The 22,300-nt window shown below is 54.3% G+C and overlaps 2 protein-coding genes across 9 annotated transcripts; one reads left to right on the forward strand and one right to left on the reverse strand.

Moving 5' to 3' along the window:
* Positions 1–4,430: 4,430 nt before the first annotated feature.
* Positions 4,431–13,049, forward strand: LOC149862582 (uncharacterized). The gene is made up of 4 exons (XM_090054176.1): positions 4,431–4,520; positions 5,603–5,679; positions 6,488–6,577; positions 7,154–13,049. The coding sequence occupies exons 2-4, from the start codon at positions 5,631–5,633 to the stop codon at positions 8,644–8,646; spliced, it is 1,632 nt and encodes a 543-aa protein (XP_089910302.1). The 5' UTR covers positions 4,431–4,520; positions 5,603–5,630; the 3' UTR covers positions 8,647–13,049.
* A 154-nt stretch (positions 13,050–13,203) lies between these two features.
* Positions 13,204–21,861, reverse strand: LOC149862583 (uncharacterized). 8 transcript variants are annotated; one of them, XM_090054188.1, is made up of 5 exons: positions 21,555–21,861; positions 17,013–17,094; positions 16,517–16,689; positions 15,947–16,050; positions 13,204–15,298 (listed from the first exon to the last, which is right to left on the reverse strand). In XM_090054188.1, exons 4-5 carry the CDS (start codon positions 16,014–16,016, stop codon positions 14,277–14,279), a joined length of 1,092 nt encoding a protein of 363 aa, XP_089910314.1. In that variant the 5' UTR covers positions 16,017–16,050; positions 16,517–16,689; positions 17,013–17,094; positions 21,555–21,861; the 3' UTR covers positions 13,204–14,276. The 8 variants fall into 8 exon arrangements, with proteins under 8 accessions (XP_089910314.1, XP_089910313.1, XP_089910316.1 ...); XM_090054187.1 differs by having other exon boundaries at positions 15,947–16,053; XM_090054190.1 differs by lacking the exon at positions 16,517–16,689.
* Positions 21,862–22,300: the final 439 nt, after the last annotated feature.

Below are 22,300 nucleotides of genomic sequence, written 5' to 3' on the forward strand. Positions count from 1 at the left end.
CTCCCTGCCAACCAATGTACCAGGTGCCAAATCTACACAGTTCGGCTATCTACAGGCAGGCCATGACCATGGTACCAAGACAGTAAAACAGCAGTTGGCCTTAAAACATGGCAGGATAAGGCAGACCTTGTTCCCCATAGAGGCCCCTAGAGCTTTCTGGCCATAGAGATTCCCTCAAGCTGGACTTCAGCTGTATGTGTTACAAGAAAACTTAAGCACCATTCACCCAGAAAGCCAATCACACCAGGGTCAGAGGCAGGGAAGGTGTAGGGTGGGAGGAAATTCCAATGAGAAGCAGGTTAGATGGGGAGAAAAGCCAGGAGTGACTAGACAGAGGTGGTAGCAACTTGGTTGGCAGAAAGTGGCAAGAAAGACCCACCTCTATGAGTTTCTGAAGCTGGACTTCTTGAGGTTCAGTTGTAACCAGGAATGGAGGGTATTTTATCATCTCTGCAAGTGGGCATGCCAGGCTACGTGGGCTCAAGCCTTGACATGGCTGCAAGGTGCAAGTGGCACAGTTTTCTGAGTGGTGGCATCAGTGCCAGACTGCAATTGTCTCCAGCCCAGATGGGGAGGCTTTCATTGTGCAAGTTAAAGAAACCTGGGCACACAAATTCCAAGATGTGAGGTGAGAAGTGCCTGCTCCTTACACTGCTACAGCAGTATGCAGAAACTGGGACATGTGGGCAGTATCCCTGCTCTCATAGGGAATGAGATCTAGTGGGTAAGGTGGGAGAAGGGGAGGGAGGGAGGAGAGCTAGGTATCTGGACTCCTGGGGTCTATCCCTATTTTAGGATGGCACTGGCATCTGAGTGGTTAGAGCTGGAATAGAAGGATCAGGATTCCTGAGGTCAGTGACCCAATCCTGCTGCAGATTTATTGTGTGAATGCAGACATACTGCTTCATTTCTCTCTATACCTCAGTTTTCCCAGGGGGAAAGTAAAACCAAGAATCCTGTCTTCTCTGCCACCCAGCGGCCAAAGTGCTTAGGAGCTGCAGGGCAGATCGGAGTGAACATGGCTTCTGCAGACTGACACCAAAGAGATGGAGCGTGGAGCACAGCATGCCTTCTTCTGTTGTATCCATGGAGTCTCTGTCTTTCCCTGCATGTGCCATGTCCAGCGCTATGGGAGCCCTGATTTGATTTAGACCAAACCTTTAAAAAGGCCTGATCCTTCAGCTAGCTTTGGTGGAGCAGGGCAACCCATCAGAGTACAGGCATTTCCCAGGGATCTGGAGGCTGGGAGGAATCACTGGGGGAGTCACTGTTCCCCCGAGCACTGCCAGGAGTGACCAGGAATAACGGTCACAAGCTGGCAGAGGGTAGGTTTAGGTTAGATATCAGGAGGCGCTACTTCACGGTCAGGGCGGCTAGGGTCTGGAACCAACTTCCAAGAGAAGTGGTGCAGGCTCCTACCCTGGGGGTGTTTAAGAGGAGGTTAGATGCACATCTTGCTGGGGTCGTTTGAGCCAGTATTCTTTCCTGCCATGGCAGGGGGTCGGACTAGATGATCTGCTCAGGTGCCTTCCGACCCAGAAACTATGAAACTAAGAATCACTGCTGGTCCAGGAATGGCTCAGATCCCTAGATCTGGGGGAGCTCTGGGAGGACAGAGCAGAAGCACCAGACAAGGCCCCTTTGCCTTGAGCTCTCCCACAGGCCAGCAGCCAAGCACTTCCTAGCTGTGTGCACTGCGGCTACCTTTTTGCTGGCTGTGTCAGACAGGCACGGGTGACACTGCCTGGCTTGGTCTGGCTGTGCCAGCTATAGCCCAGCACAGAATGACCCAGCTCCGAGTAGCCCTGAGCTCTACACTGCCCGGATGCTGCAGGGGAGACTCTGCATGCTCAGCCTGCCTGCTGGGGGCTGCCAGGTCTGGCTCTGGGCATCCCTGCCCAGGCCCAGGGGATACTGAGGCCATATGAGTCTCTGCATTTTGATGGGATGCCAGCTTCAGTCTGTTGGTGGTGCACAGTAGGCTGAGCCCCTTGGGGAGCCTCATCTCCACCTCAGGGGCACAGCACCAATGCCAGCTGCTGCCCACCCCATGCCTAGGCCCTGAAGGCTTCCCTACCTGAGTTGTCCACCTGAATAGCTCCCCGCCTCCTCCACAGCTAGGGGGGAGGTATCACATTTCCCAGCCATCCACTACAACCAGGAATGTGCTATTTTTTTTTCCCAACAAGAGCTGTGAGCCTCAGTCCCTTGACCCCAGGAGCTGGGACTTCAGGAGGACACCAAATACAGTGACAAGGTAGGAGAAACTGAAGGGAAGGACAGGAACAGGGAAGCATGTTGCATTTTCCAGGGTTTTCAAAAGTGGAGAGAGGGGTTGCATAAGCTGAGAATACAGTGCCTTGTACCTCCATCCAGCAAAGTTGGAAATGAGTGTTGGGATGAGTTATTAGAACGGTGCTAATCAAGTGCTTGGTCAAGACATTTTTTTTTTGTAGGTGTTTTGTAGAGCTTAAGGTCAGAAGAGATTGTGAGAGAAGCTAGTCTGACCTCCTGCAGAGCAGGAGGCATTATGACAAAAAGTTATAATTATCCGAAAATAAAGGGAAACATTGTAAAGCAGCTCTAATGGCAGAAAATTGCACCACGTACATACACAATTTATTCTCTCTCTGCCACATCCTTATCACACTTTTATTAATGACTGAAAACTAAAATGTCTTCCTAAAATTAATTTAATGACCCAGCATCTAAATACAATTTTTAATGATAATAAATACTTTCTGTTATATCTATAGTTGTATCAGAGTTTACCAATCTGTGTATGTCTCTAAGAAATGGTGAAGATAAAGCATTGATTTGCTTAGGTAGTGTCTATTTGCATGGCTAAATCAGTGGACTATTTTTTTACCCTTTTTTCTGTACTGAGTGATATCAATCCTTCCTTCGAATGGGTACAGCTCAAATCAGCTTTGCAAATACATATTTTTGTTATAAATAATGAACACAGAAGTATGGAAGTGGCATTAGCATAAATGCTGGGCACACAGTCACCTACTCCACAGTAAGCAATAGGGAGGAGCCTGATGAACATCCATATCTATTCCTTACAAAATGTCTAGAGAGAGGATCCACAGATACCAATCGTTTTTTATTTCCGTGCCGTTTCAAAGTACGCGCCTCCCTTTGGATCCCAACTGCACAGCATTTTCAAAGCCCTCCTGCACAGTATTTTTGTCTGATTCCGTCCTTCCCTAAAAAAAAAAAAAAAAAAAATGCAAATAGTTTTGTCATTATTTCTCCCTGCTACTCTGCCCCCGCCCCACCCCATCAGCAGAACCTGAACCCTGTTTTTGTTTTGAACTCAAACTGGAGCAGGTGCAGGGAAGGGCTAGTAGGATGACCAGGGAATTAAAAGCTGCTTTTACCAGAAGAGACTAGAAGAGCTTGGCTTTCAAAGCAGCAAAAGAAAGGCTGGGAGAGAATGTGATCGCTGTCTATATCCATGAAGAAAGGGGGGAGCACTGGGGAGGCAGGCACGCTTTAAGGAACATGACAGTGCCAGCACCAGTGCAAATGTGGACAAACTGGCCAGGAACAAGCACAGGCTGAAAGCCAGAGGCAGGTTTCTAACCAGTGCAGCAGTGAGGCTCTGCAACAGCCTCCCAGTAAAACCCGGTTGAGGTGAGCAACATGCATGGTCATAAGATGAAGCCTGATGGGTTGATGAGAAGGGTGATGTGAAAGGGTTGCTTGTAATAGCAGGGGCTGGACTTTGAGAGGTTGTTCCCAGTCCTGCTTTGTGGCCCTTGTTTGTCCTTGGGTTATTTGGGGCTCTTGCCTTGGCTCTTAGGGCAAATAAGGATTATTACTAAATAATTAGTCCAGCTACCAGGGCTGGCTGCTTTCCTATCAGGGCATCAGGTCCTCAGTGGTGCTGGTGCTGTGTCTCCATCCATTTGGCCCAGGGCCATGCATGCCTGGCCTGACTCCTAGCACTTTGCTTAACTAGCCTCCATTGTGCAGCCAACGACCACAATTTCCTCCCTTTTGCAGAACCACAAACCCTTGGCAAATCCTTGTTTCCAAAGCTGGGTGGGCAGCAGATCTACATAACAATCCCCGAGATGGACTCAGTCCCCAGTCTGGGGAGACTCCAGGGAGGCCTGGGTGGAGAGGGGCGCATGGGGAAGGCCCAAGGGCAAGGGGTTGCGGGAGCCACCCCTGGGCCTGGGGCAGTGGGGCGGCCCCACAATGCACCTGCCAGGGTGAGTGTTCAGGCGTCGCCCCCGAGCTGAGCCCTCCTCAGGGCGACGGGCCCCAGCGTGCGCGTGAGGGGGGGGAGGGCCAGGACGTGGGGCAGGGGTGGCGGCGTCTGTGGGGGAGGCACAGGAGACAACCTTGCAGGGGGCTGGCAGGAGAGAGGGCGGGGAGCCGGGCTGCTGAGCTCCGGGAGCCCCGGACGCCTCCCGCTCCCGCTCCCGCCCGGCTCTGAGGGGGCGCGGCGCGGCGGGGCGGGCCCAGGCTGCGGGCCCAGGGCCCGCGCTGGGGGCGGGGCGCAGGTGGGAGCCGCCGGGGAGGGCGGGGCACCGGGCACGGGGGCGGGGTGCAGAGGACACGTGGGTGCGCCCGGGGGAGGGGGCAGTTGGGGTGCACTTGGGGGAGGGGGGTAGATGGGGGAAGGGTGACCCTGGGGTAGATGGGCGGTGGGGATGTGAGGGGCAGTGGGTGTTAGGGGAAGGCCGGGGTGCCCCTGGGGGAGATGGGGGCATTGGGGGGGGCACCTGAGGTAGGGGGGTGGTGTAGGTGCTGGGGAAGGGTAGGGTGCCCCTGAGGAGATGGAAGCACCTGGGGGTAGGGGGGCAGTGTGGGCACAAGGGGAGGGGAGGGGTGTCCCTGAGGTAGATGGGGACACTGGGGACGGGGAGGGGGGCACTGTGGTCACTGGGGGAGGGGAGGCTGCACCTGAGGTAGATGGGGACGGGGTGGACAGCGGGGGAGGCCGTGTGGGCACTGGGGGGAGGGGGGATGAGCCGTGTGCCTGGGGGTACTCTGGCACCTTGCCATGCTTTAGGGTTGTTGGCTGTAGCCCTGCTGGTCTAGGACACAGGCAGGCAAGGCTCTTTGGGTAGACGCGATCTCTTTTATTAGACCAACTAACTAGTTGGAAAAATTGTTCTTTGCATCTCACAGGGCTAATTCCCCCCCCCCGCACACACACACACACTTGCACCTTGCATGCTGGCTTCTATTCTACCCAGGCGAGCATGCACACAACCAACCAACTCTCCCTGTGCTTGAAGAAGGGAGAGTGTACCCGAAAGAACAATTTATCCAACTATTTAGTTGGTTTAATAAAAGATACCACATTTATGTAAAGAACCTTGTCTGCTCTGGTGCCCGGTGCACTCTTGGGTCCCAGGGGTGCTGGGCTATCTGTGCTGGGGTAGCCTGGTGAGGTGGGTGGTCTCCCTGAGGCCAGCTGGGTGGGGATGTCTGTGTGTGCGGGCTCCCAGCCTTTGGCCACCAGGACCGTTTATGGCAAAGACCTGTGCAAGGGGTTTGGAGCTGCTGTGAGGGGGTGCTACGGGGCAGAAGAACCAGCTGCAGCCCCCTCCGACCCCCTTCTTGCCCTTTATGACAGGAGGAGCATCCGGGCCTGGCTTGGGGGAATGGCCTCTGCAGAACCTGCTGAGCACTGGGATTCCCAGGGAGCTGCTGGTGAGTTCCTTCAGATTGCAGTGGTGCTGCAGTGTTGGGGAGCGGGTGCGAGGCCCATGGGCCAGCATGAGAGGATGGGCACTGGGGAAGGAAATCCCATGGGCATGCTCAGCATGGGGCCTAGCCCTGCACCCAGGTCCTGATACTGCCCCTCTGTGTGGGGGTTCCCATGGCAGGGCCCAGTGGTGCAACCCCCTTGTGGGAATTAAGTAGGAGTGGGGAACCAAGTCTTCCTGCTGGGCCTCAAGGGGCAGCTTGGTTCTCAACCTGGCTTCAGGAGTAGGCTCAGCTGGCTGGGTCCAGCCCCCCCTCCTATCCTCTGCTCCTGTGGACCTGGCTTCTGTTAAAGCCTTGCCATCTCATGTCTGGGGCTCTCAGCCCCATGCTGTAGCTCCTTTGGGGACTCTCTTCCTGTGGTGGCACACAGGCTGTCAGCAAAAGACTCTGCCTTCTCCCTCTCCACCCTGGGGAGGCAGCCTTTTCATGACCAAGACATTGCTGGATGTCCCTGCCTGGGGTCCTGCACCCAGAGTGGCTGTGTCCCAGTTCCCAAGGCCAGCTCGGTTGCTGCAGGGCCCTGTTTAGGGTTGAGTTGGGTGGGAAGCTGGCCAGATACCTTCTTCCTCCATCACCCTGTAATCCCACTCTCCTCCATGTTCAAAGCTCCCTGAACCCTGACAGGGTTCAAAAGTATCCCCCCCCACAGGGCCTGATGCACCAAACAGCTCTTGGCACAGTGGACTGTGCTGGTGTCAAGGGAAACCCTCCACAGTGCTGGCCCTGACAGTGCTGTTTCCTTTCCCAGCAGACTCCTTTATCCCCAAGCTGAAACCAGCCTCTTGGATGGAAGGGGATCAGCTGTGGGTCCTGGAACTGGAGCCCTATACTGAGTCTAATGGTGAGTGAGAGAGCAGGAAGGGACTTCTGACTCTGTGTTGGGCCCTGGAGCTCTGTTCTGGGATCTTGTCCCTGGTTTCAGTGTCTGTGCTTCAGGGAGAGACCTGAGAATGGTCAGAAAATGGGCCTAGAAGTGAGAGACTCGAGCTTATCAGAGAGAAGACTGGGCAGGGGACAAGGCTTGATCCCATCCATAAGGAGCTCTTTGGGGCTTGGGTCAAATCCAGTAGGCAAACGCTGACTGTGTTCTAGTGCCTGGAGCTGGACAAATCTGGGCTGGAACTGAAGGCAGCCTTTTACCAGGGAAAACTGGGTGGGGATTGGCTTGGAAGAGTGCCCAGGGCTGCAGTGGGTTGTCTCACATTGGCCAGGTTTAAATCGAGCTTTTTAAAAGATGCACTTTGGTTGCAAGGAGACTCACAACCCACGTTGTTGCTCAGGGAGATGGATTGGATGGGCACATTTGTCCCTTTCAGCTTGGGAGTTGGTGGGCTCTCCGACATCCCCTTCTCCATCCTTCCCCTGCCATAGGGCAAGGAGGGACTCGGGTGCAACTGTGCTCCACTCTGCATCTCAGCAGGTGCTGTCACTGCGAAGCAGGATGTCTTGGAGCCGGCCGTGACATGGGGGCTGTCACTGGAGCCAGAGTCAACGTTCGTGGAGAGCACCGCTGAGAACGTTGGCCAGAGCCCGGAGCTACGTCAGCACCAGGTAGTGAGGAGGAATCCGCCCAGGAAGATGAAGGGCAAGAACAGCCGCTATGATTCATTGCCTGGGAGGGAACGGGTGAGTCCCTTGCAGGACATCACCATAGCCCAGGACCCTGCTGCCGGGTGCCAGCTGTATATCTGCTCCACTTGTGGCAAGAGGTTCAGCCGCCCCTCCAAGCTAAACTCCCACCGGAAGAATCACAGCAAGCAGAAGCCCCATGCCTGCGGGGAGTGTGGGAAGAGCTTCCTCTGGAGGTCGGACCTGCTGAGGCACCAGCACGTGCACACAGGCGTGCGGCCCCATCGCTGCCTTATGTGCGGGCGGGGCTTCAGCCGGGCCTCACGCCTGCTGCAGCACCAGAGGGTTCATGCCATGGAGCCCTGCCAGGGTGCAGCAGGGAGCACAGCCCAGGGCTTGGAGCTGACTGCAGTGAACACAGGGCATGCGGAGGCCTGTCAGGACCTGGAGGGAAGTATGGCCCCAAGCCCAGCACTAAACAAAGGACATGTGGAGTTCTGCTCTGTGGCCCAGAGCTCAGAGCTGACTGTGGTGGAGAGAAGCCACGTAGAGGCCTGCTGTGGCACAGAGGGAGCCACTGTAGAGAACTTGGCTCTGGCTGCACTTCAGAACGGCCATGTGGAACTCTACCAGGGTGCAGAGGTCCACACTGCACAGAGCCCAGAGCTGCTTTCATTGCAGGGTGTCCACATGGAGCCCTGCAGTGGTGCAGATGGTGGCATGGCCCTCAGCTTGGGGCTGATTACACTCCAAAGAGTCCACATGGAGCAGTACAGTGGTGCTGAGGGGAGCACAGCACACGGCTCACAGCTAAGTGCACTTCAGGGAGTCCACATGGAACTTTTTGGTAGTGCAGGTGGACCCATGGCCCACAGCTCAGAACTGATAGCTCTTGGGGGAATCCCTGTGGAAGCCAGCCACGGTCCATGGGGGTCAATGACTCAGAACTCCAAACTGACTGCACCACAAGGCTACAATGCACAGGGGAGCGTGGCCCAGGGCTCAGAACTGATTGTATTGCAAGGAGCTCATGTGCAGCCCTGCCACAGTGAACAGGGGATTGTGGCCCAGAACTCAGAGGTGACTGCATTGCAAGGATGCCACATGGAGCTCTGCCATGGTGTACAGGGGAGTGTGGCCCAGAGCTCAGAGCTGATCGTTTTGCAAGAAGCCCATGTGCAGCCCTGCCATGGTGAGCAGGGGATTGTGGCTCAGAACTCAGAGGTGACTGTGCTACAAGGACGGCCACATGGAGCCCTGTCACGGTGTACAGGGGAGTGTGGCTCAGAGTTCAGAGCTGACTGTGTTACAAGGAGATCATGTGCAGCCCTGCCAAGGTGAGCAGGGGATTGTGGCCCAGAACTCAGAGGTGACTGCGCTACAAGGAGGCCACATGGAGCCCTGTCACGGTGTACAGGGGAGTGTGGCTCAGAGTTCAGAGCTGACTGTGTTACAAGAAGGCCATGTGCAGCCCTGCCATGGTGAGCAGGGGATTGTGGCCCAGAACTCAGAGGTGACTGCGCTACAAGGAGGCCACATGGAGCCCTGCCATGGTATACAGGGGAGTGTGGCCCAGAGCTCAGAGCTGATTGTGTTGCAAGGAGCCCATGTGCAGCCCTGCCATGGTGAGCAGGGGATTGTGGCCCAGAACTCAGAGGTGACTGCGCTACAAGGAGGCCACATGGAGCCCTGCCATGGTATACAGGGGAGTGTGGCCCAGAGCTCAGAGCTGATTGTGTTGCAAGGAGCCCATGTGCAGCCCTGCCATGGTGAACAGGGGAGTGTAGCCCTGAACTCAGAGCTAACTGAATTGCAAGGAGGCCACATGGAGCCCTGCCCTGCCACAGTGCAGGGTGGAGTGTTGCCCAGAGCTCAGAGATGACTGCATTGCAAGGAGGCCACATGGAGCCCTGCCACGGCGCACAGGGGAGCATGGCATGGAGACCTGCTCAGATAGTGCCACAGAGTTTCCAAGCTGAAAAGGAACAGGAGAGCAGCCTGCCAGAGGGTGCCCAGACCACGGGACAGGACAAGCCCTTTCAGTGCTCCGAATGCTGGAAGAGCTTCAGCCGCAGCTCCTACCTGGTGAAGCACCGGCGGACCCACAGGTTGGGGAAGCCGCATGAGTGCACGCAGTGTGGGAAGCGCTTTGGCCAGCGCTCCTACCTCTGCAAACACCGCCTCATCCATGGGGCTGGGCCAGCCCATGAGTGCATGCAGTGTGGCAAGCGCTTCCGCCTGCGCGCCTACCTCTGCAAGCACCGCCGCACCCACGTGCCATGAGACCGAGCACGCAGGGCCCAAATGCCGTCAGCATGTTGTGTCACAGCCCTGTTCCAACCCAAGGTGTCAGGGAGGGTGGTGGTACTGGAGCATTGTGGGTCATACTCTCACACTGCACAAGAAGCACTCCCATCAGAGCCCATGGTGCCAGTCATAGGAAGGCCAGAGGCTATGTTTACATGCTGTATAGGCAATCTAAGGGTGGCCATGACATGGGAGTCCTGGAAGTGCTACTGGCTGTACTCTGGTGGGACACGGGTGACAGAAATGACAGCTGTGCCCATGAGCTCGCCTGGTAGGAAGAGGGGCACTGATGGTAGAGGAGGGGACAGCGGTGCCAAGTGAAGACAGGTCATGGAGAGGGCAGGTGATGGGACTTGAGGGGTGGTGATGGGGTGCATGTGACTGTGCCTTTTAATAAACAGCTGCCAATAGGCCAAAGGGAACTGCCCTTGTTTTGCCTGGTCTCTTGTCTCTGCCATGGCTCCCATGGTGTTGGGAGTAGGCAGAGTGCCATGGTTATCCTGCAGTGAGTTTCTGGGGCTGTTGAGGAAGATCTGACCAGCACCCTGGTAGCCAGAGGCTTCCCTGCCACACTCGCATCACGAAGCGGCTCTGTGCAGTGCAGTTGCTGTCACCTGGGTCCAAGGCTGGGATTCCTCATGGCTGCCACTACATAGCCAGCTCCTGCTTAAACCCAGTGGAGTTCTGGGGCTGATTGCTCTGACCCATCCCCTGCAGGACTCTCAGTCTTGTGTGGGCAGCACAGATCTTCCAGTGACACACGGTGGCTGGGGTGAGCATTGGGGGGCATGGAGCAGGTCTTGCAGCTCATCAGAGGGCTGGTAAGGTTAGGGTCTCCAAGGTCTGCTCCGCTGCTCTTCTTGTGTCTCCATGGGTTTTTTGACTTCTAGGTTTGGGACCTGAGTGACTCCTCCATCTGCTCAGTGGGGGAAGAGCTAGGTGTCACTTCTGGGTGGGCCATGGGGCTCCAGCAGGAGAGCAACCCCTTTGGATGGAGAGCAGGACCAGAGCAGACCCAGGCTCTCTTCTGCTCCTCCTTGCCCCTGTGGGTAGGACCTGATTTTAAGCTTTCTTCTGACTGCCATGTTTCTGTGCCTGGAAGCTGAAGCCAGGCAAATTCCAACTTGAAAGGTATCATTTTTACCAGCAAGGCTGATTAACCACAGCAGGTGATGGATTCTGCCTCTTGGTGTCTTCTGGTCCAGACCTGAGGCCTTGCTGGACAATGCTTTCATCCAGTGCAGGCTGTTGAACTGGATGTAGGCATAACAGGGAGAATCTTGTAGTCATCAATATGCTGAGGGTCCACCGTGCCTTTGTGCTGTGCAGTTTGTAGTTCAGCTCCTCTTGTTCAGGGAGAGTTTAAACCTCCCCTCAGGGGAGGGGACTGTCATGTTCTGGGGCTGGGATTTTGTCCTCTGTTTCTGTAAGGGGTGTGACAGGAATCTTCTTTTTGGACATCAGGCTGTGGGCAGCGCCAATGGATGACAATCTGTGGGTTGTGCCAACTGCCGCCCCATCCCCAGCCTCTTCCTAGGGGCCAGCACACACTGGCCATTAGCCAAAGAGCTGGCACAGACTTTCCAGTCTTACACCACCATCAGAGGGTGGTGGTTGGGCCCCTAATGGCCAAACCACCCTTGTTTTCCCACAACTCTGTCCGTCCAGGGTATCACCCTGCTGCCCCATCTGTCTGCCACACCTTGATGGATGGTCAGTGCAAATATAAGGGAGGTTGCCTTCAGAGACCGGGATGAGGCCCTAAGTGCCTCACTCCACCCTGTTTGTCATCACAGGTGACCTCCCTTTGGCCTGATTTCTTCCCTAGCCCACGAATAGGGTGTTTCTCAAGTTAGTCTCGGCCTCCCCTCTTGGGTGTATGTTCCTAACTTTTCCCCTATTCCAAGCCCTGCCTGTGTGCTGCGGGCCCCTAAGCCCATGGACTAAAACACTGGTGGGCACCAATCATACCCTACTGGTACTAATGGTTTTGGCCTCCCCCATAGTTGCACCCATGCCTCATGGGTCTTACTCTCAGTGGCTAGCCTCAGCCATGCCTACCTCATTTGATACCTTCACCCTAACTCAGCTACAGCCCTTGAGCCTCCAGCCTCTTCTCCCACCTTGGTTTCAGCCCTTCGGCTTCAGCCTACTAGGAACACTTGCCCTAATTTGGCTTTGGCACTTCAGCCCGCTTCTCCCCATTATGCTCAGGACCAGAATATGCCTCTAACCCCGAAGCCAAGCCTATACATGTCTCATCTCCACCCATGCCAAACACCTGCCCTGCTTCTAAGTCAGGCCCAGGGGTTTCCCATGAATCAATCTAGGCTCGCTTCTCTGCTGCCTGCCTTCCTGCAAGCAGGCTTGTAGCTCTGCAGCCAGCCTCTCCCAATCCAGCACCTTCTGTTCTGCCTTGATTCTGCTGCTTGGCTCTGTCACAGCCCCATTTCCAGCTCTGCTGAAGCTGCTTTTAATCCACTGCCTAGAGTCCGGCCCTTGTAGGCTATCCCCTTTTCCATCTCACTCCAAGGAAGTGCCCTGGTGCTTCTCTGCAGCTCTTAGGCTGCTACTCTTTGCCCTCTTGGCTGCCTCCTCATGGCTGGCCCCCCAAGTCAGCTGCCCCTTTCCTCTCCTAAAGCAATGGGGGTAGGGCAGGGGTTCAAAATGTGGCCCACAGGCTGGATGCAGCCTGCCAGGCCATTCTATCCAGCCCACGGGGCCCCTAAAAAATTTAGAAAATATTAATCTGCCCCTGGATGCCTGTCAAGTGGGCTTGATGGCTTGCCAAAACTTGGTAAGTGGCCTTCCGCCTGAAATAATTGCTGGCCCTTGGGGTAGGGGCTGCCAGTAGGCACCAGGCGCTTGGAGAGGAGCAAGGGAGTAGGCAGGGCAAGGAGATCACACACAGACATTGCACCAGACTAAACCCCATGCCTACAGGATGAATGGGGGATGGTGCCCATTTATATCTGGACCTGGGAACCCTCCATCAGGCAAGTGCAGGAACACCCTGCAGGTAGCAGGGGTGTTGGGGAAGCTCAGGCCATCTTCCTGCTGGGAGCCATTGCTACAGATGAGCAGGGAGAAAGGATTGTGTTTAGGAAGGAGGCTCACAGGATACTTCCATACCCTTCAAAGAGCAGCTTATCCCAAGGGGATCCCTCAGACCCCTTCCCCACTGCATCCACCCTTCAAGGTATTATTTGTAGGGCTGTTGTCCCCTACATGCCAAGAGCAACAGCTCAGCCTGCCTGTGAAAAGCTGGACCAGTAAAGGAAACCACCGAGGTTCAAGCCAATGAGTTTGTGGAGAGCAGAGTTGCCCAAATCCACACTGGGAGATGGCTGGTACCTAGAAAACTTGTGGAAGGAAGCTTTGAGATGGAGGATTTGACCTGGGTCCACATACTCAGACCAGCAACTCTGAAACTTCCCAGAAAAGAGGAATTCCCCCAAATTCCTACATCTGGATGATGAAACAACACTTGGATTTTCATTTTATACCCTCCTCTTGCAATTTTTCATTTTTAAAAGCCATTTCATGTTTTATATGTGTGATGAGTATCAGGCCATTAATGACAACACAATTGAAACAACTCATATTTTATTTTTATATATTTTTAAATTAAATACAATAAATAAATTGTATTTTTTTTTTAAATGAGGGAAATGCTACTGTTTTGTTATAACAAGCTGGAGATGCTTTGAGCAAGAAAAACACGAGCCATTTTGGTTTGAACTGAGCAGCTACTCTTCATGATTTTAGAAATCAAAGAGAATGTTTCAGCTCTTGTGTCATCTTACAGCAGGTCACTAATCCTACTGCTTACTGTGAAATAAGAGAAATATTATGTGCTAACTACTGGTATGGTATTAAATAATACCGGGGGGGGGGAGTTCCAAACATTATTTCTGACTGATGTAAACCTTAAAAAAAGGTCCCAAGAAACCTGAAAGGAAAATTTTCAGATTTCCCCCAAACTTTCTAAATAAATAAATAAATTATAATGATCAAGTTGTCCTCAAGTCTGTCTGCCTTCCACCTGGCTCCATTCACAGTACAGTTTTATCCCAGGTTTTTAAAGGGGATGGGGACTGTTCAGACCACTGCCTGCTCCCCTGTGGCTGGAGCATTGTACTCCTAGGTCCAACCTTGGCTGCAGGTGCCCCAGGTGCTTTGTAAGACTCAACTTTCCTCTGTCCCACCCCTGTGCCTCTTGAGCTCCCCTTTGCAGTCTCCTGTCTGAGACGGCCCCATGTGAACCCATTCCATAAGTGATGCCTGAGCTTTGTGCTCATTTTATCATAGAAAGGATGTGAAAGCCCAGCTGCGGTTCCCTTTTATTCTAATCTCTCTGCTCAGCAGCCTCAGAAACGTGATCTTTCAGGATCTGGCTCCTCTCCTCCCCACTCCAACAAACAAGCCTATCTCCCAGAACCCCAGAATGACCCATTCAACCAGCCACCACTCCCAGGAATAAAGAGATGGCTCAGGTCCCTATGCCCAGTGCCCTGATGCTCTAGGCAGCCATGTCATATGATCTCTCTGCCCACCTGGCCCAGCCCCTGATGAAAAGCCAATCCACATGTTGATCCCAGCATCCCTCCACTGGGATCTCTTCCCTTCTCCCCAGGCCCATCCTTGCCTGCATGCAGGCTGCCTTAGTCATGCAGCCGCTGGTGGCGGGTGAGGGCTGAGCTCTGGGTGAAGCTGGCCCCGCACTGGGTGCAGACGTAGGGGCGCTCGCCAGTGTGAACACGCTGATGCCGCAGCAGTGCAGAGCTGACGGCGAAGCCAGCCCCGCACTCCCTGCATGGGAAGGGGGCCAAGCCTGAGTGGCCACGGTGGTGCTGGTGCAGGGCAGCACGGCTGGCAAAAGCCTTGCCACACTGGGTGCAGGGGAAGGGGCGCTCACCGGCATGCAAGCGGCGGTGGTGCAGCAGTGTGGCAGCACGGGCAAAGGCCTTGCCACACTCCCCACACTGGAAGGGGCGCTCACCCGTGTGCAGCCGGCGGTGGTGAATGAGAGCAGCGATCTGGGCGAAGCCCTCATGGCACTCCCCACACTGATAGGGGCGCTCACCTGTGTGGGTGCGCCGGTGGGCGGCCAGGTGGGCGCGCCGGGCAAAGCCGGCTCCGCACTCACCACACTGGAAAGGGCGTTCACCGGTATGGGCACGCTGGTGCCGCAGCAGGTTGGAGCTCTGGCTGAAGCGGCGCCCACAGTCAGGGCAGGGGTACGGGCGCTCACCCGTGTGGGAGGCGCGGTGCCGTGCCAGGTCGGCTTTCATGCGGAAGCAGCGCCCGCACTCCCCACAGGGGAAAGGTCGTTCACCCGTGTGTAGGCGCTGGTGGTGTGCCAGGTTGGCACTCTGTGTGAAGCGGCGCCCGCAGTCAGGGCAGGGGAAGGGGCGCTCGCCTGTGTGTGTCCTCGCATGTTTCACCAGGTGGGCATTGGTGTTGAAGGCCCGCCCGCATTCCCCACACATGAAGTGGCGCTCCCTGGAGAGGGTAGTGCTGGTGCCTTGGGCATCCACCTTTCTTCTCCTGGACCGTTGCTTGCCTTTGTCAGCTGTGTCCCACTCGGGCTTCAAGCCAACGTGGCCCTGGGCCGCTGGCTCTGCTGTTCCAAGCCAGCCCATGGGGCAATTCCCCTCTGCACTCTCACTCGTGGTTGCAGTGCCTGCCAGGACACACAGCACATGCACAGATGCAAGTTCCTCCTAGCTCCAGGGCAAGGTGAGGGGTTGTTTAGACAGACAGGGCCACCAGACCTCCCCACTCAGCTGAGGGGTTTGCTGTACTAATGACCTTTCTGACCACCTAGGCCCCTCTCAAGCCACCTGTGCAAGGACCAGGCTAAGTCAGGGAGGGCAGGGCACAGGTTAAGTAAAATGCTTGTGAACCCTGACAGGGCAAGGTTCAGCACTTCCCAGCCACATGGTGTTGGGGAGGGGGGTGTCCTATTGTCACCACCAGTGTGTCATTAAAGCGTGGAACTCACTGCCACAAGAGGTGGTGGGAGCTGACAAGTTAGCCAGATCGAAAAAGGAACTGAACAGATTCTTAAGAGGAAAGGGACCTCAGTAGCTATTGACCATGGGAGTTAGGGGCACAGCCTCTGACTCAGAACTTCCTAGACTTTAAATGCTGGAGGCTGCAAGCAGGAGAGGGACAGTGGAAAAAAACCTTTGTCAGACCCAGTTCACTTTCCATTTCAGCATAATGCAGGAGACTGGGCAAGATGGCCCGAGGGTCTGGCTCAATAAATGGCAGCTCTTATGTTCTTATGTATGTGAAAGTGTTGGGACTGAGTTAAAGCCCTCCTCACCTTGCTGGCCACTGCCAGGAATTTCTACGTCCTCACATCCCTGGAGATTCAGGGACTGCAGCTCCTCCATGTGGGCAATCACAGCAGCCTGAGGTCAGAGTGTCCTGCTGAGGAGGGAGACAGGAAATGTCAAAGGCTGTCTCATCCTCACTGGGTGTTGCCTGCAGCCTGAGACAGTGGTGCAGGGAGGGTAGGACTCCTGTCTATGACTGCTCTCAACTCAATTCCTTTCCAAATAGGCCTGACAGGGCCTTTGCGCCTCCTCCCATCAGAGACTATTGCCACTCCCTGGGCTATACTGACACTCCCCGGACAGAGCGCCACCAGGCAAGGGCAGAGCTAAAGCCCTGGTTCTGACCAGCTTCCAGCACCAGAGGCACCAGGGGCAGGTGGGTAGCAGCAGGGGTGGATCATCTCGTCCCATACAAAGTCTCAACCTGTTCTTAGGGACTGGTCAACAATGTGAGGCACGTGTCTGGGTACTTCTGCCAGAGCACTGGGGTGCCCACATGACCACGGGACCATCTAGACGTGCCTGGCACCTTACTAACCCCCTGGCTTCAACTACACCTGGTGGCAGAGCGTTCCACAGGCCACACGAAGGGAAGGAGGTTTTCCCGTCTGGGTCATCCAAATTGTCTTCCTTCCATCTCACGCATTGTCCTCTTGGTTTTATGCGGCACGGCAGGGAACCTAGGAGTCACCTCCATGTGCAGCCCAGTGCCTGACTTGCTTCCTGGAAGCTGTGATAGGAAGAATAAGTTTCCTCCAAGCACTAAGTTGCATTTAGCTATCACTTTGCCCATCCCTCCTTCTCATCTAGTTTCTGTCTCTTCTGAGGGCCTGTTGTTCTGTTTTCCAGTCCAATTCCTGTGGTTCTTCTTACACACAGAAGTGCCAGACTGGGTGTTATTGGTAAAAGACTAGTCACTTTCCTACAGCGCAGCCTCCATTCCCAGTATCACAGCCTTTCAGGTGTGTCAGCCTCTTTCTCTTCCCCCTCACAGGGTCTAGCTACCCCCACATCACTTCTTCAAGAGACGATGGAGAAAACATGGTGACTCACAGTGAATACTTGGCACACAGATCCACTGCCTGGGCTCTGGGAAGGAGAAACACCACAACACCTTACACAGCTCAGGAGACACCTATTGAGAAAAGGCAGTCAGGGCCCTGGCACTTGCAGCTGGGTGACAGCACTAGAAGGCCTCAGGGGTCTGTCTTAGAGCCATGAAATGGATTCCCCAAGGAATAAAGAAACATCAGAAAGCTCCTTACCTTCTGCTCCATTTTCTAAAGGATGTTGAGAACGGTCAAGATCATTTGGTCAAACACCCTACACAGATGGAGGATGCACTATTGCTTAACCATCCCAGACAGATGCCTGAGCAGCTGTTCCTTGAAAATCTCCAAGGAAGGAGAGCCCACAACTTCCATGGGCAGCTTGTTCCTACTGCTCTTTCAGCTAGGAAGGTTGTCTTGAGATTTCATCTACTTCTGCTTTGCTGCAGTTTAAACCCATTGCTATGTGTCATACGCTCCATGGCAGGGCAAAATAATGTTTCTCCTTTATGGCAGCTTTTCAAATATCTAAAAGTTACTATCACATCCTCCCAGTCACCCAAAACATCTCTTTTCCAAACTTAATTTACCTTTAGCCAAACTCAAGTAGCTGGGCTTAATACAGAGACAGCTGGGTGGCATACCCCGGCCTGTTATAAGGGTAGTCAGAGGAGATGATCTAAGGCAGCAGTTCTCAATGATTTTTGGATCAGATGCTTCTTTCTAAGCAAGGAATCATAGAAAGGTAGGACTGCTCTTTACTCTGAGGGCACCATGTGATGGACAATCAGAACAGGAGCACTGTACACCACTGCTGCCACTCTGTGACTATCCAGGCACCTAGGTAACCTTGAGTTATTCCCTGTATTTTCTTTTCCTTCCTTTTTTCCCCTTTCCCATATTGGAAAGGACTATGCCCAGCGGCAAAGAACGAAGGCGAGCTCTGTAACCATTTTAGTTACAAAGGAAGATTAAAGGAGCTGGGATTAGTTTATGGTGGTGGTATAATTACAGAAGGGAGTGAGGGGGTGGTTCTGGCTCCAGTAGGATGTATGAAGTGTGGAGTGGTTTGCTGTCCCTAGGTTGCAGAACAGTGAGGAGCATTTGGTCTTTCCAGGACTACATGGTTCCAGGAAGGAATTTTTTCCTCTTCTGCCAGGGTTTCCCCCCTCCCCCCACTTCTTCAGGAGCACTGGGTGTTAGTTGCAGCCAAAGCTGGGGGTTTTGACTGGGATGTGTGACTGATGATGATGCTCTTAGGGAGATAAAACTCCAGGTTCTTGGCTAGAGGGTCTTGCCCTGTAGCGGGTGGAGTAGGAAATTGGTGCTTCTTTGCAATCAACCTCAGGTGCCTGCTTTTCCTGCAGACTTCCCAGGCACTCAGGCTTTCTTTGCCTTTTATCCAACTGTGACTGCTTTGAAGGGGATTACACCCATGTACAGATGCCAGTCAAAGGACTGGGAACGCCCTAGTCTCCAGAAGACCTTCAAAGTGGCAATGGAATGGACCTCACTGCTTCATGGTTAGAAACCCTGGGCTCATTCCCACCCTACAGGTACCATACCCAGTTCTCTAAGCTGTTTTGGTGTCAACACTGTCCTTGAGGGTTAATAACCCTTTTCTCTCCCCCTGAGTATAAAGTTCCTCTGAAGACTCAAGGGTTTTTAATACCAAATTCAGTCTCAGGGGCAAAATAATAACTGCTTCTTTTGAAATGACTAGCTTTTTAATGATGGAATAAGAGTTGACAGGGATAGGTCAGAGCCAGGCAAATTCCCATAGTAGAGCAGTAGGGCTCCTCAGTGCCAGACCCAGAGGAAGAAACCACTCTGTTCCTGCTGCCCTATTTATCCAGCCAAGAGGGTGGTGGCCCTGGGAGGTGGTTCCCCGCTATGACCTCAAAACTTTTGCTAGTTGGCTGCTCTCCAGGACCCAGTGCTGGGACAACGGGGCCCTACCCCAGGCACCCTGGGCCTGCCAGTTATGGGCCTAAAACCAGGGCCTGGACCCCTGCCCCCACTGCATCTTGGTGCCTCAGGGTCATCCTGGGGAGCTCCCCTAGTAACTTTGCCAAGGGGCTATGGTGCAGACTGGAAAGAAGCCCAGAAGGGCAGAAGCCGAGCACTTGCAGGGCACCAGAGCAATTTCCCATTGTCACCCCCACACTGAAGGTACCAGGCGACATTAACTCCTTCTTGGCTGGGCACTACTAGGACTCTCCCCCTTTTCACTGACCTGGAGACCCAGGGCCCATAGTTCCTCCATGCAGGTGATCACAGCAACCTGGGCACAGGAGAGATCGGGGCTGCCTAGTACTTAGTGGATTCCAGCTCTGGCCCACAACCCTGAACTCAGTGCCTTTGAGGGTCAGGTCTTGATGTGACATGTCCAGTGCCAGGGCAGAAAGTACCTGGCCAGACCCAGAAAGGGCCCAGGGGCCCCAAATGCAGCTCACACAGGTATCCTACCAGCACTGTTTCCCTTAGCTGCCTCATTAGATAATGAACAGGGGGCTCCTTCAGGGGCTGTTAGAGTTCTCCAGCCTGGGGAAGGGGCCAGCCTCACCCAAGTTGGCTCTGACCAGTCACGGGCAGCCGGCCCTCAGCAGTGCCCTGTGGGGTGACCTGGGCACCAGAGGGCATAAGTCCACTCTGAGCCCCTGGGCTGAACTGAGCCAGCCGTCTTGGGGCTCTGCCCACAGACAATGGATCCATGAGCTGCAGCCAGTGTGTGTAACCGCAACCACCTTGGATGGCTGTAGCTTGGAGGGTTCCCAGACACAAAAGCTTAGACAGAGCCAGCTCCACAGGGAGATGCCCTCTCCTCCTGGGGCATCCTGGCACTACCCAGCCCCCTCCGCACTGCTTGTGGCCCACAGTGGCCACACAGACAGGGTGAGTGGTGCCATGGGTGGATATGCTTTGGAGGGCAGCATGGGCGACGTGGACAATCTAGCCCACAATCCTTGGGCATGGTTAGCGCTGGCAGCCCCATCAGGGCTCCCTCAGGGAGAACCCCTTGTATGGCACCTGCACATGCTGACTGGGAAGTGGGTTGAGGCCAATTTCCCAACAGAGGCTGCAAATAGGATGGTCCTCAGGCTTCAACCCAGCGGCATTCAGTGTGCAAGTGGCCAAAACCAGGGGCATTTAGTGGCTCTTGGCACTTAACTGTCTTGAGCTCCTGCAAAGTCTTCAGCCCTGGGATCATTTTCAAGGCAGATGGGAAGGGATTTCCTGAAGGACTGAGAGTTCCCAGCAAGCAGAGAGGCAGAGGGTTGAGTATTGCTCCACTGCACTTCAGTGCCTCATGTCAGGCTACATGCAAGCCTTCGGCCTGTCATGCCAGCCTAACCCCTACCAGATGGGTATGGGAGGTAGGTTAGCTAGAGGCCAGGGCACCAAGCTGGGCTTTTTTTTTTGGGGGGGGGGGGTGGTGTTCCTGTTCTTTCCTCTGCCACAGATTCCTCCAGGACCCTTGGTCAAGTCTCTTAGACACAGGGAGTTATAGACAGAAAATTTGAAGTGCACCCTAGCACGCAGACTTGGAAACTACAGCTTGCCCACACTTAACTTTATATTAATTCTCTGGTTGGGGTGGGGGACGGGGAGAGGGGCAACTCACAGTGGTTAAACAATTTGGATACAGAATATGGGGACACAGAGTGAAACACTGTCACCAGCATCTAGGTAATTTAGAAACCAAGAGGCGACACCTGCAAGACACGGGAGTGCCTTGAGAGCATCTCTGTGCCTTGGTTTCCCGGCCATGCAGTAGTCCTGTTCCTCACAAGAAGATGCTGATGATAAACTCATTAAAGATTGGGAAGCATTTAGTACTACAGCAGCGAGAGCCAAGGAAGCATGAGATGGATGGACAGAAGGAAGGGCCATATGGGGACAAACTGACAGCCAGAAAATTGACTAGAAAGGTGATTACGAGAACAACTAGAAAGGTGGATATGCAGCTAGACAGAAAAAGACAGACCACTTAAAAGGGTGTACAGAGACTATATGGATAGAGAGAGAGATGGACAATGAGAGACAGAAAAGACAGAAAGACAAAGACGGACAGCTTAGAAGGATGTATAGATAATACGTAGATAGAGAGAGCAATGGAGACGGAGAGAAAAGATAGAAAAAGAAACAAACACAGTCAGCTTGGAAGGATGTGTAGATAATATACAGACAGAGAGAAAGAAACAGAAATGATAGAAAGATAGAGGAAAAGAGACAAAGATAGCCAGTGTAGAAGGATGTGCAGATAATATGTAGAGAGAGAGATACAGAAAAGAGAGCTAGAAAGAGGAGGCAGAGAAACCCACGCAGCCTAGAAGAATGTATAGCTAGATAGATAGATAGATAGATAGAAAGAGAGAAGACAGACAGACCCAAGGGGAGAACAGAGCCAGCTAGAGGATGGGAGAGCAGAGGGGCGGGTGAGCAGGCAGGGTGGTGCATGGGGAGATGGTTAGGTGGGGGAAGGATGCTGTGCAGGTGACCGCCAGGGCTGGGGTGGTCACAGGGATCTAGGGGTGCCAGTTACCAGTGAAATCCAGAGAGGCCCTCCTGGACTTCTGCTCCAAGCTCCAGCTTCCGGAGTCTAGTGACTGCAGCAGGATCCCAGCTCTAGGCACAGGGACAGTCCCTTCTCGTCCTCCTAGTTCAGGGGCAGGCTAAGCACTTGGTCCCCAGGCAGCTGCTCTACGCTCTCCTGGTGTCCTGGGTGCCCGAGCACCCCAGGGTATGTGGGGCGAGCTTGTCCCCAGCATGTCCAGCCCTTTGTGCCTTGGCTGTGCTCGCTGCCCCTGCATGGGGCAGACGGAGAGAGCCTCCAGGCATCAGTGACTACAGCTCCCAGCATGCTCTGCATCTACCCTGCCCTGCCCAGCCTGCAGGAGAGCAGGGCATGCTGGGAGGTACCCATTGGTTCCAGTGCATGCTGGGAAATCACCATGGAAGCAGGGTATGTTGGGAGATGTGTCTCCTCAGCGCAGGGCATGCTGGGACTTCACCATGGGAAGCAGTGCCTTCTGGGAAGTGTGCCTCGCCCCCCTCAGTACAGGGCATGCTGGGAAATCTTGGGAAGCTGTGCATGCTGGGAGGTGCGTGTGTCTCCTTCTGGTTTCAACGCATGCTGGGAAATCACCATGGACACAGGACATGCTGGGAGGTGTGTCTTCCCAATGCAGGGCATGCTGGGAAAACAGCATGGGAAGCAGTGCATGTTGGGAGGTGTGTCTGCTGCTGGGCCCAGGGCATGCTGGGAGCTACCCATTGAATGCATGGCAT

Source organism: Crocodylus siamensis, chromosome 6 (genome assembly GCF_052110815.1).
Source record: "Crocodylus siamensis isolate JL-2025a chromosome 6, ASM5211081v1, whole genome shotgun sequence".
Taxonomy (NCBI): Eukaryota; Metazoa; Chordata; order Crocodylia; family Crocodylidae; genus Crocodylus; species Crocodylus siamensis.